This window comes from Lissotriton helveticus, chromosome 3_1 (assembly GCF_964261635.1).
Source record: "Lissotriton helveticus chromosome 3_1, aLisHel1.1, whole genome shotgun sequence".
Classification (NCBI taxonomy): Eukaryota; Metazoa; Chordata; class Amphibia; order Caudata; family Salamandridae; genus Lissotriton; species Lissotriton helveticus.
Genome location: NC_136061.1, coordinates 313,235,089 through 313,249,139, shown reverse-complemented (window position 1 = coordinate 313,249,139; position 14,051 = coordinate 313,235,089). Strand labels below are relative to the sequence as shown.

General features: G+C 51.6%; 1 protein-coding gene across 1 annotated transcript; it reads right to left on the bottom strand.

The window, feature by feature from the left end:
* Positions 1 to 9,090: 9,090 nt before the first annotated feature.
* Positions 9,091 to 13,691, bottom strand: LOC144822957 (uncharacterized). The gene is made up of 2 exons (XM_078681031.1): positions 13,565 to 13,691; positions 9,091 to 9,916 (listed from the first exon to the last, which is right to left on the bottom strand). Exons 1-2 carry the CDS (start codon positions 13,689 to 13,691, stop codon positions 9,303 to 9,305), a joined length of 741 nt encoding a protein of 246 aa, XP_078537157.1. The 3' UTR covers positions 9,091 to 9,302.
* Between the last annotated feature and the right edge of the window lie 360 nt (positions 13,692 to 14,051).

The following is a 14,051-nucleotide window of genomic DNA, read 5'->3' as shown; positions in this document are numbered from 1 at the left end:
TGGTTTTGGGGTGATGGAAAAAAGAAATGTTGGCAAACTTGAAAATTTTCTTCTTTTCTGAAATATTTCTACAGAGTTCATGTTGGTGGAAGTAACCGGGATTGGAAATGTAGCGGCGCTGTCTAGTTGTTGCACGTCACGTACAGACGTGACGTGCCGCCGCCATGTTCAGGGCTGCGTGCGCAGCGCGCATTGAGAGCGCGAACAGCCGACAGGCAGCAGACGCGGCTCGGCGCTCTTCAGGGAGATAATTAATAAAGCACAGTTAACCCCAACGGTTGCAGCGTCCTCATTGGGGGTAAGATCACCCACACGACAATGGCGACGAGGGTGGGATCCTAGTCCCCCTGCCCCCCGAGGAGAACCAGACCACCGGAAAAAAAACACACACAAAAATATTAGCAACACCAGCAGCTACCGGTGGCCAGAGGGCACGCAGCGTGGACAAGCACCACAGGAAACCTGTTGACAGGAGGAGCAGGAGGTTGAGAAGTGACCAGCAGCCCCCACGCAGGTACAATACCCTGAAGAGCGCGGCAGAGCTCAGCACAGCCTAGGACAGCAATTACCTACCCGGAGAGGTAGCCCAAGCCCAGTCAAGCTTAGGACAAACCGCGCCTGAGCACGCGACGACCCACCAGACAGAAAATAAAAACCGCGCTGGATCCCCCAGGCAAGATTGAGGAAGCGGACGAAGGCAGTCCCCAAGTGCACACAGACAAGGAAGAGCGAGACAACACGCCAGGGAGTCCCAGAGGCCTAGCGAGTGCGCAGCCCACGATCAAGGGCGAGAAAATGAGTGCGCAGGCAGGGTACGCGATGGCGCCAGTGCAGTTCCTGCCCAGACCAGGAGAACCGCTTATGAAGTGGGAAGACTTGAGGGAATATATCGATAACTTCATAGGAATCTTGGAAGATGAGAGCGAAGAACAATTTAACCCCAAGAGGAAGAAGCGCATATTATTGCTCAACCTGGGCCCAGAAGGACTGAGAATTTACAAAAGCCTAGTACCAAAAGAAAGAGGAAGCACCTACGTGGATGTGTATGCCCATGCCATCGAAGACCTGAACGAGCACTACAGGCCTGCAGTGTGTGTTTCCGTGGACAGGTTCAATTTCCAGCAAAGGAAACAACGCCCGGGAGAGACAGTGGAGGAATATGTTGCGGCCTTGAAGAGACTAGCGGCCACGTGCAAGTATGGAAATTGGGAGGAGGAGTTCATCAAAGACCAGGTGGTGATGCATACCACGAGCACAGCGGTGCAGGACAAGTTGTGGGCCAGCGAGGACACCACCCTAAAGGAGGTGATGGTAATAGTCAAATGGGCAGAACTGGCGCGCAGGTGTGCGGATGCAACGAGGAAAGAGACAGCCCCCACCGCCATGGTGAACCGAATAGGCGAGGAAGAGCCCCGCAGGGACTACAAGAACAAGGGTTCGGCAGCGAAGGGACCCAACAAATGGCAAGGCAACCCAGGCCCTCCAGGAAAACAAGCGGGAAGTAGCAAGAAACCATGCTATCGGTGCGGGAGCTGGTCGCACGAGGCGCACGACAGGAAGTGCCCAGCATTCCGCGGCAAATGTTTGTACTGCGGTATAGTGGGCCACTATGAGAAGGTGTGTCGGAGGAAGTCCTCGAAGAGAATGGTGAAGTATGTCGGACAGGACAGCAAAGAACAAGAAGAGGGCGCTGAGGAAGACGTCGTCACAATCATCTACATAGGAGATCAAGCACTAAGCGTAGATGGCCAGGTGTTGAATGTTGATGGCAAGAGAACGATGAAACCGGTCCTGGAGATGCTGATTGGTGGAATACCGATAAAGGTCGTGGCTGACACCGGCTCGCCCTACACCATCATCCAAAGAGCGGTGTGGGAGGAGAGTTTTGCACCACACCTAGGCCCAGAACTGGAGAAGCTGGACATACGCCCGGTGACGTACAACGGGGACCGCATTCCCATGGCAGGATTCAGACCATTAGATTTTAAGTTCAGAGGCCGGTCAGCGTTCTGCAAGCTGTACATATCTGAGAGAGGACCCTCGGTCCTAGGATGGCTCGACCAAGGAGACCTGGGCATCAAGCTGGACCCAGGGGGCAAGGAACAAATACTACTCACAGAACAGGGAACCTGGCCTGACCTAGACAAATGGAAAGAAGAGTACCCCAAGGTGTTCGGAGGCACAGTTGGAAGGATGGAGAAATTTGCGCACAAGATAGTCTTGAAAGACTATGCAGTACCGGTCGCCCACAAAGTGAGGAATGTACCTCTGGCGGTGAGGGACGCAGTGCAAGAAGAACTACAGGATCTGGAAAGGAAAGGGATCATCGAACCTATCACGTGTGCAGAGTGGCTCGCGCCCCTAGTGGTGGTGAAGAAGCCAAACGGAAAGATCAGGCTGTGTGTCGACCTACGCGAGTTGAACAAGAGCATAGTGGTGGAAAAGTTCCCCTTGCCCCGGATCGAGGAAATGCTAGCCAGAACCAGGGGAGTCAAGTGGTATTCCACAATAGACTTGACCTCCGCCTACCACCAGATCGCCCTGCATCCGGAAAGCCGAAAGCTCACTTCCTTCATCACCCCGTTCGGGTGCTACCAGTTCCGCCGCATGCCGTTCGGGCTAGCCTCGGCGGCTGCGGTGTTCCAAAAATTGATGCACCAACTGTTCAAAGACACTGAAGGAGTCCAATATTTCCAGGACGACATCCTGGTAATGGGACGAGACAAACCGTATCACGACAGCAAACTAGGAAAGGTGCTAAAGATCCTCGAGAGTAAGGGCCTCACAGCCGAATGGACCAAGTGCCGGATAGGAATGGAGTCCGTCACGTACCTGGGGCATGAGATAGGGGTGCGAGGGGTTACCCCGAAAACAGACAATGTGAGAGCCATCTGCGATGCGCCACCGCCTTCCAACAAAGAAGATGTCCGATCGTTCCTCGGAATGGCGGAATATTATAGTAAGTTCGTGCAGCACTTCGCATCCAAAACCCATCACATGCGGCAGCTGACACGAGACAACACGGAATTCTGCTGGTCGGAGGCAGCGCAAGGTGAATTCGAGATCATCAAGAGAGAGGTGGCCGGAGCAGTTCCGCTCCAAGGATATGACCCCCAAGGCACCACGGTTCTAACCACGGACACCAGCGACAAGGGACTGGGCGCCGTCCTCATGCAAGATCGTGGTCAAGGGAGAATGGAAACGATCTGTTTTGCATCCCGCACGCTCAGTGAGACCGAGAAGAAGTACAGTGTAATTGAAAAGGAGATGCTGGCGGTTGTATGGGCCATGACCCGCTTCAGGCAGTTCTTGTGGGGCACACGGTTCTTGTTAAAGACAGATCACAAACCCTTACTGAAGGTGCTAACGTCCAGCGGACACGCAAGTGCCACGCCGCGGATCTCAAAGATGACCCTCAAGTTGCTTGAATTTAGGTACGACGTAGAACACATTCCCGGCAGCAGGAACAAGGTGGCAGACTACCTGAGTAGAGCGGCAGCTATGGAGCAGACTGGAGAGGACCAAGAAGGGTCAGAAGAAATGGTGGCACTCATGGAAGACCAAGAGAAAACCATTGGACACCAGGAATGGAGGCAGGCCTATGAGAAAGATCAGGTCCTAGAGGAAGTAAAATCCTACATCACTAGGGGATGGCCTGAGAAGAGACTAACCCGTGGAGGCCTCAACCCTTACTTCGAAGTCAGAGAAGAGTTGTCGATGGACGACCGAGGAGTGTTTGTATACAGAGGGGAGAAAGTCATCCCCCCAGCAGAAATCATCCCCAAACTATTGGACATGCTCCACGAGGGACACTTGGGAATAGGAAAACTGAAACTAAGAGCCAAGCAAAACTACTGGTGGCCAGGGATGGACGTAAGGGCCGAGAGGCATGTCAGGGACTGCCCACAGTGCCAAGGGGCAGACAAAACGCTCAAACCACTCCGTCCAGCCTTAGGCAAATTTGACCCCCCGAGGAATCCGTGGGAGGAGTTGTCAGTGGATATACTGGGCCCCATCCAGGATGCGCAGGGCGTTCAGAAGTATGTATGTGTCCTGGTGGATAGATACTCGAAATGGCCTGAGTTGAAAATAGATGAGGCGATGGATACAGAGACCATCATAAAGTTCCTGGCGGACACCTTTGTGAGAGAAGGCATCCCGAAGTCCATCCTAAGACAATGGCCCCCAATTCAGATCAGAGAAATGGAGCAACTTTATGCAAAGAAATGGAGTTCTAGCAAAGCACACGTCCATATACCACCCGGCTGGGAACGGACTTGTGGATCGATTTAACAGAGTGGTGATGGGGTCTGTGCAGGCAGCCATCTCCAACAACAAAGACTGGGAAAGAGAGATTGAACGCATGGTGTGGGCGTACAGGATCACCCCCACAGGGACAGGGTACAGCCCTTTTCAAATACTGAGAGGCCGCGAACCATTCACCCGGGACAACCGAGTGTGGAAGGAAAAAATCATAACAAGTGAATGGTCCACTGCAGTAGTGCGAGCCAACTTGGAAAAAGCACAAGCCAATTACTCTAGACACTACAATGCCCGGAGAAATGTGAAAGAGACCGAGCTGGAGAAAGGGGAATGGGTACGAGTAAGAGTGGCCACACTAAGGAGGAAAGGAGAGAGTAAATACAGCAAGCCCCTGCAAGTCAAGGAAGTGATGGGTAGAGCGGCTTTGCTGAGTGACGGCAATGTGTGGTCACAGGATCACATGGCTAGATGCAAAGGAGCGCACGGTTGGGACCGAGGCGGAGAAGGCCCAGAAGATGTACAGGAAGGGACTCAGGAACAAAATCGATCAGATGGAGAGTTGGAGGCCAGCAGAGGAGATCAGCGAAGAGAGAGTATGGACTATGGTGAGCAGGAGTCAGTTGGTGAAGCGGGAACGAGCAGGCGAGATGGAGGCGCGACCGCGCTCGAAGGTGGAGGAAGGAGCGAAGAGACGCAGGAAAGAGTGATCCCGGCTGACCCCCTGAGACTCACGCGGAGTGGTAGGGCGGTGATTAAGCCCGCAAGATTTCGAGACTTTGATATGAGCGACGGACAGTGAGTTAAAAGTTATTTGGGAAAAAAGGGGAGATATGTAGCGGCGCTGTCTAGTTGTTGCACGTCACGTACAGACGTGACGTGCCGCCGCCATGTTCAGGGCTGCGCGCGCAGCGCGCATTGAGAACGCGAACAGCCGACAGGCAGCAGACGCGGCTCGGCGCTCTTCAGGGAGATAATTAATTAATAAAGCACAGTTAACCCCAACGGTTGCAGCGTCCTCATTGGGGGTAAGATCACCCACACGACAGGAAATGGGTTCAGAATGTGCTCTCGCAGGGCTTGCAAAGGAATTACAATTATTATACAGAGTGCTAATATGCTATCCGTCGACTGTTTTAGAGCGTTCGGAGGTGCTGCAAACTTACAGAAAATAAGAAGGAATTCAGAAAGTTGAATTAAACAGTGAGTCTTGTGTATCGGGCAGTAAATAAGGTGCAGAGTTAAGGGCTAGTAGCATGGTTTTGAGAGTGACATGAAGTGGTGGTAAAAGAAGACCAATAAGCTCACTTACTTGGCCTTGGTTTTACTCCCTCAGTCCCTCAATTTACCCTGCCTATTGGGACTTGATAGTTGTTTTAAATACAACGAAAATGTCTCCCAAGCCCAGCAGGAGTGAAAAGAACCAAGACTGGATGGTTTCAAGTCCAGCAGGATGACTTTTATAGTGATTGTAAACAGTAAGTCAAGGAGTGCAAAATCAGTTTCTGAGCGGTCCTAATATTATAGTAGGGAAATCGAGGTATAAATGTATTTTAAGTATGCAGTTAAGTTGGTTTGCGATTTGCTCCTAGAATGGGGTGAGAAATGTGTATTTTAAAAACGTGTTCAAGATCCCCCACAAATGTCATCGCAGGCCCAACATTGGTTAGCGTTTATTAGATCTAACATATATAATTTGTCTGGGGACCAGTGTAGTAGGTGGATTGCAAAAATGTTGGTCTGAGAGAGAGAGGGAACAATTATATGTGAGAGGGTGAACAAGGCCTCCTTCAATAAGACGCAAGGAAGGGCATGATATAGTATGATTTAGCTACCTATTGCCCCTTTTGAGGCAAAATAAGATTATTGATAGTTGTACCAGTTAGGGAAATTACAGCTACCATCACAAATCTTTAGTCGTAGTTTTTTAGGAGATTCTTGCTCTGTCCATTGGACAGTTCCTGAACAGCATACACTGCATGCATGTAGAGGAGCCTGGGGTAAGATAGTTTTGCAGCACTTGGTTTACAGGGTGAAAATAAACTCTGAAATATATTTTTATCCTCAACAGAAAAAAACGGAATCTTTTTTTTTTTATTTTTAGAAAACTACATGACCGGTGCTTCAAAAGGTGCAGCATTATTGGCAGTAACCTTAAGAAGAAGGATTATACAAAGCATAAGTGGCTCGTTATAAGTTCCTGAGCCCTATGCAGCAGTGAGTTCAGAGTATTAAAAAGTCTCTGCTGCTGTAAGGCACTGTGCCAGCAACCTGTTGAATAGCTGCTTTTGGCTTTCGTGCTCCAAGGTGCAAAAAAGTTGCCTTATTGTACGTCACCAGCATCAGAACAGCGTTAGTAGTGTGGAAAAGATATGAACAAATGTGGCAACTGATTTGCTCAAGGTGGTTTGGACTCAGTCACATGACACGACATTGATGTATTACCATGCGACAGGCTAATATCAAAACATGAGCCTACAGGGTAGATCTTTAGCAAACCCTCCTGCTTTTCTTCCATGGATATTAGCTACGCTGCGCTCTGTTGGTTAAAGCCTATTTCTGGGTAAAACGAGTTTCTAAATATAGGCACTTTTATTTCATAATGATCACAAGCAAAGAAAAATAACTTGGAAAAAAAGGTCATATTTCACCCCGGTGTCAGCAGCATCAAGGTAAAACATCATAGCCCTCACCCGATACAACTCCATCAGCACAGAGGTTTTTTTTTAAAACAAAAGCACCACAGAATAACAGCGAGTTAATGTAGGTTGTAGCTAAAGAAATGGTTGTTTTATTTTTGATCCTACGATTTTCTTTTAAAAGAAAACAGTGCCTGGAAATGCCAGCGGGCGATGTGATTGCTTTGATGCAGTTGTAAATTAAAAGTCTACATTTTTTTTAATCATTAATTTTATATATGTGACTGATTTCAGTTTGCATTCAATTATTTCATTTAAAACACAAATGCCTTATAAAAATATTTTTATGTCATTGATTTCTTTGCCATGTGAAAAGCAATAAATTCATTGAAAATGTTATTTCTACTTTTTTGTCTTCCCTTACATGAATGAGGTATGCCTACTTTCATCCGCAGAATGTGCACTGTTAGCAAATTGTGCTCTGGGAGTTACTAACGTTCAAGATCATAACTTTATTGACTTTTATGTGACATATATTGCAAACTGAATTTTCTCAAGGTCCTATGAGATATTATTGTCCAACTCAACATTGTCAGAAGGAAGATGGGATGAAATGTTAAATGTATACTCCATGACAACCAGCAACAAGCATTTGCAATGCAATAGGTCTCGCATTTACGCAAGTTTGAGCTATTGGCATTGTAAATGAAAATGCCTCTTATTTATGTTTTGGTTTTTAAAACATAAATAAAAGGCATTGTCATTTCCAATGCCAATAGCTTAAACTATCGCAAATGTGAGACCTATTGCATTGAAAATGCTTGTTTAAAGTTGAAAACAGACAAATACACTAACATTGATCGACTGCAAGTACTAAGAGTGATCTGTATGTGTGGAGCATACTTGGTGGCATTAAGATGAATACAGACCAGGCAAGAACAACACTGTATGTAAGTCATTTGTGATTTGCCATATAGACTGTCAAACCCAGTGCCCAAAACAGCCCAGCAGAACGGTAAACTTCCGTCCCACGGACGGCAAGACAGCTGTTTGGCTGTAAACTGGCCTAACTTATTTAATTAATTAAACGAGGAACCAGAAGGTTTTCAGGAAATAATTGACCTTTATACCTTGAGCGCTGAAAACATGGGTTAAAATGCTCAACATTTTGTGAACTGTGGGATATCCAGAATTTAACTCAAATCAAAGGAGCCACAAGTGAGCAAGCTTGAACGTTCCCCGGATTCTTGGTTTGTTCTTGGGGCGGACGATCACTTCCACACTGATCCTGCACACAGGCTGGGGCTGCCTGACCTGTGCACGTTCAGGAAGCCATTTCAATGGTGTCTTTAAACAATCTGCATTGTAATATCCCATCCTATAAAATCACACATGCACACATAGTGAGAATTGCCACAAACACAACGTGTTCTGTTATTAAAACTGTGGAGGGTGAGGAAACCAAGCAGAAGAAGGAACGGAAACCCAGTACAAATACTTAGACTAAAGGGTGCTGTGGGTTACAGGGGTCCCCAGTGTTCATCGGCCGCAGGGAGGATGAGGAGCTTCTGCTTCCTGGGGCCTGGAAGTCCAGCATGGGAACGTGGGAGGGGTGAAAGTTCAGCAGCTACACGAAGCCACGATTTAAAAGAGCTGTCACTTAAAAAAGTGCTCAATGAAAATAATAATTGCAACAATTAAAACAACATTGCGTGAACCGCCCGTTTGTGAAGCGAGGACGCACACACAAACAAATATAATTAAATTAATATAATAATACAATACACAGGGAGGGGCAGTGGCATTAGACGGGGGTGCAGGGACGACTGAGCAGAGACCAGAAGATGGGGTGGAGGTGCGGGGGTGGTGCAGGATCTGTATACCAGTCTAAGCATAATTTAAGGGGACTGGTATGTGCAGGGAGGGTACAGAGATGCACATTTGGAGCTGGGGACTAATCCCTGCAGTGCGCCCCTTATTCCTCAGCACCCTCGAGCGCGGCCCTTACCTACGGGGAGGGCAGCTGTCAGCATCGCGCAATAACCACTCCACGCATCAGTTAGCGTAAAAGGCCATTTTATTAGGACAGGCATGACAGCCAAATTAACATAACATCATTAACAATTTACAATCCCCCAAACATCCTGCCTCTCAACCATCATCCACTTACGTACTCCAATAGCCACTCCCAATTCACACCACGCCTCTTCACGTATACCATTCACTTCCCCTTTTCACTTCCAACCTCCTCCATCATCTCCATCCATTGCACTCCCGTCTACCACACCCCCATCCTGCACCTGTAACCCCCTCCCCGGAAGGGTGATTCTGCCCGTCAAGGACGCCACCCAGGGAACCCCCGGAGGGCGGTTACCTGCCCCACCAATCGTGCACCTTTCACACTCAATCAAGCCTGCACCATATCGACTCATTCCACAAAAAGCTGAGCAGATCCCGCAGCTCCATAAGGTAGTATGCGTTTCCCATGTGCGAAAGGTGCACGCCATCATCTCGAAAGAGAAGCGGCTCCTCCAGCCTGAGCCCGCCATGAGCCAGCACTTTAAGTCCATGAACAGCACAAAAAAGTCTCATTGCCCTGTTCAATTTCCTACGGGCCCTTTCAATGGCCGCCGGCTTAAGAGCCCCCCTCCAGATCCGTCGTGGTATGAATTTAGTCCACACAATACAGGCGCCAGCCAGATTGCGCTTCATTGCCTCCAAGTCCCGCTGCATCAGGTGTAACAAGGACACCCCTGATTGCCTCACCAAGTCATTCTCCCCTAAATGGATCACAAGCATGTCCGGACAGCCCAGCTGTGACACCTTCTTCGTAAGCCATGGCAGCAATTCGCCCCAACGCATTCCGCTCTTACCCCACCATTGGACCTCATGATGACTGCTCCTCAGGCCCAGGCTACGACAGTACACCTGCCTGTCCGCAAGCTTCGAGGCCCAATGTACAAATGAATGTCCCACAATCCAAGTGACCGTCTTGGCCCCCGGCCCCCGAACACAACCTACGAAGAGAAAGAGATTAGTACCACGGCAAAACAAAAGTGCAACAACAAATCGCAGCCGCCAAGGCTAGCTCGCGCCCCCCCTTCACTTGCGCACATAGCGTTCGTAGCAGCGAGACCGCCAGCGACCAATCCGCCGAATCTCCTCCCACGACCAACCTAGCCCCGCCGCTGCCATGGCCGCCCCGATCCTAAACGAGTGCATGCCAAAACGTGCCGGATCCCTGCCAAGCCTCCGCAGAGCCAATCTCAACACCGCCAGCAACTGGAAGGACGTCAAACGCCTCGTAGACGCACGTAGGAAGATCTCACCCTCCAACCTCTGCACTCGCCCACAGAAACCTCGCCACTCACGCACCGGGCACACATCCGCACAACCGCTCTCTGCCAACCACACCCATTTACCACGACCAACCTGGTCCGTCTTGGAACGTCCCAACCAAATGCCCAGCCGGGCCCCATCCAAACGCACATCCGAAAACACCCGCCCCGGCGCCCCGCGAGCCCCCAACAACTATGACACCCAAAAAGCCCCAAAGAACATCCACACCATGCATAAACGGAACAACGCCACTTCATCCTTGTCATAACAACAAAACGGCAACTCACCCAAAATCCCATCCAACAGCTCAAACGAAATCGCCTCACGAGGAACCTCCCCTCCTCCCCCCTCCGCCCTCACACGTCCCCAACCATGCTGTAAAAAGAAACACCTGCCAACTTGCCTGCAATCGTTGTCTGAGACAAACCTCTGTCCATGCAGTCCAGAACAAAACGCACCACCCCTTGCTCGCACGCCTCCTTGGACATCCTCCAAGCACCTTTCTTCTAACCCAAAATGGCCCCAAACTCAGACCACGCCAACCTGTACGAACGCCTAGTGGACTCGGCTATCGGTCTTTCAACCAAACCCACCACTCTCATTCCCCCCACACCCAGATACCCTCCGGCACCTTGGTCTTGCAAGCCTCCGCTCCCGGAGCCAGCTTCCTGATGCGCTGCCACTGCGAACGAGATAACGCATCCGTAATTTCATTACTTACGCCAGGCACATGTTGCGCGCGAAAAAGCACATTGAAACGCAAACACAGCAGCATGAAACTTCGCAGCAAGCGCAGCACTCGCAGGTCTTTTGCTTTCTGATTATTCACCAACTCCACGACCGTCATGTTGTCCACGTGGAACAACACCGACCTGTTCTGGAATTCTGGGCCCCAAACCAACAACGCCACCAACAGCGGGAAGAACTCCAGGAAAGCAATGCTCCTGCCCTGGTGCAGCCAGTGGGCCGGCCACTGCTCCGCACACCAACGGCCGTCCCAGAACACCCCGAAACCAGACGCTCCCGCCGCATCTGAGTAGAGTTGTACCTGCCACACCATCTTGTCCCGCGCAAAGTCCAAAGAAACACCATTGAAGTCCTCCAGAAACACCAGCCAGACCCGCAAGTCACACCGCACTCCCAGCGTGACCCTGACCCTGTGATGAGGGAGAACCGCCCCCGACATGGCCATGCCGAGGCGTCTACAAAATGTCCTTCCAGCCCTCACCACCCTGGAAGCAAAGTTCAACAGCCCCAGCAAACGCTGCACCAACCTCAACTCAATCTTGCGAGCAGCAAGCACCTGTCTCAAAACTTCCTGCATCTCCGCCACCTTCTGCAACGGCAACCTCGCCTGCCAAGCCACTGAGTCCAGTTCGATGCCTAAGAAGGTAATACAGCAACTAGGCCCTGCCGTCTTCTCCGGCGCCAAAGGCACCCCAAATTCTTGCGCCATCCGCTGAAATTGACCCAAGGCCTTCCCACACTCTCCCGTCTGACCCAGTCCAACAAACAAGAAATCATCCAAATAGTGAGACACCAGCCGGTGCCCACTGCGATCAACAAAAGCCCACTGCAAAAAGGAACTGAAGGTCTCAAAGAGTGCGCAGGAAACTGCACAACCCATTGGCAACACCATGTCGACGAAAATGGCCCCTGCAAACTGCATCCCTAACAGGGAAAAATCCGCCGGATGAATGGGAAGGAGGCGAAAGGCCGACTTGATGTCACACTTGGCCAGCTCAGCCCCCACCCCACACGCCCGCACCAAACCGATGGCATCATCCACCGACGCATACAAGACCCTAGAGTCCTCTTCCGCGATGAAGTAATTCACAGAACCTCCCTCCGGCCACGACAGATGATGGATCAACCTGAACTCCCCCTGTTCCTTCTTGGGGACCACCCCCAACGGGGAGACCATGAGATCTGACATCGGCCACTCCTCCAACGGACCCGCGATCCTGCCTTCCAAAACCTCCTTCTCCAATTTGCTCGCCACCACCTCCGGCAATTCTCTGGCCGACCGCAAGTTCTCCGCCCAACGCTGCTCCCTCGGTCCCTGATAGCCAATCCGAAAACCCTCCACAAATCCCCAGTACAGTCTCAACGCAGCCTCTCTATCAGGATACCGGGAGAGCCACGGACAGATGGCCTCCACCCTAACCGGAGTATGGGCCCTTCGGCCCAACCTGTCCCCTGCCTCTTGCAAACTTCCACTGCTCTGAGGGTGTAGCCAACGTGAGGCATTGCATGACCGCGTGACGTCCCCCGCACTTGGAACACTCATGTTGGAATTTCCAGGAAGGGCGGTTGCAGAATCCCTTATTGAAGCCCCAATAGGCCCCAGTGGATCCTGGCTTGTACTGCTGGCCAGCTGCCCCTGTCCACACCGCCTGAGCTCCCTGTCCCCCGGCAACGCCTGACCCACCCGCCCCAGACTGGGCGGGGCGCCACTGAAAAGACCGATAGGTAACCGGAAGGCCACTGGCCGTATGCGTAGAAGCCACCGCCTGCGTCAATGACATCCACTGAACCCAGAGTTCCTGGTCAACGTTCCCCCACGGCTTGTCCGGGTTCACACTAATCCTGGCCCTGAACTCCTCGTCATAGTTCAACCAGGCAAAACCACCAAAATGCAACTGCGCCTTTCCGAATCACGTCCATATACTTAAATAACGCAATCGCCCCATCTGCATGCTTCTCACAATAGATACTCGCATAAATCAGAAAGGCCGACGTCCAATTCTCCATCGTCACCGGCACTCTCGGCCGCCTGGTCAACTCCCATTCCTCCTCCTTAGACCCGTCCTTCGCCTGAATCTCTCTGTGTAGCAGCTTAAAAACATCAACATATTCATGTTTCCAAATCCGCGCCTTCGTCTTCTCAGATAAATGTGACCCAAGGGGCATACCCATGCCCATGTACGGTAACTTCTTCCGAGCTTACTCAACCCCATTACCCTTTCCCCCATCATCCTCCGACGTATCCGTCTGTGCACTGGCCATCACAACCTGCTTTTTACCATCCATCGGAGCCGTCTCCGCTCCCTTCGAGGCCCCGAAATCCCTCACAGACCCCTCTCCCACACCCACCGACCGGCAGGCCTTCTTCCTCCCTTCTTTCGCCCCATCCCCCCAAGCATCCCACCAAGCGCCCTCACCTGAAAGAGTTGCAGGGGCGTCCCGTTCAGTTCTCCGTGAGTCCGCCGGTGTCACTGCCCCTCTGCTGGCCCGACCGGCGCCAGCCTGTGCCTCCGGGAAAAATCCCGGCTTGTCCGGTGCCATTCTGCTCTTTCCCCAACTCACAGAATCTCTCACCTCACCTTCCTCCAGCTCATCCTCTTCATCCTCATAGCCCAACACCTCATCCTCCATCACCTCACGCACCTCAGTCACCACCCTCTTCGCACCTTTCCCTTTCACTCCAGGCACAAACTCGCACTCCAACATCGCCGGTGCCTGCTCCCTAGGTGGAGGGCAGGCTGCCACGGACCCCCCTGCTGCTTTGTCCCGGCATTTGGAGGCAGTCTTGCGCCCCGCCGGCCCACTCCGGCCTCTGCCAGCTGTACTTGTCGGCCTGTACCCCCCCCCCCCCCCCCCCCGAGCCGTATGCGCCCGGGGAGGCCCCAGTGTCACCAGGTCTCTGCGCCGCCAAGGCAGTCCCTGACCCTTCTACCCAGACCCACTCCCCGGACACCCCAGGAACCCTCACCTCCGCGCCAGTAGCAGGCCGCCCCCCATGCGCAGGTGCCGGGGCCCCATTGCCCCTTGGCACCCCACCCGCCTTCGCCTCTCTGGCAGCGCATAAGC

Bases quoted from the DNA above. Each gene is read 5' to 3' on its own strand.
- LOC144822957 (XM_078681031.1), bottom strand. From the start codon at position 13,691: ATGTTGGAGTGCGAGTTTGTGCCTGGAGTGAAAGGGAAAGGTGCGAAG. The intron at 9,917-13,564 runs GTGAGGTGAGAG...TTCTCTTCGTAG, and splicing joins AGAGGATGAGCTGGAGGAAG to GTTGTGTTCGGGGGCCGGGG.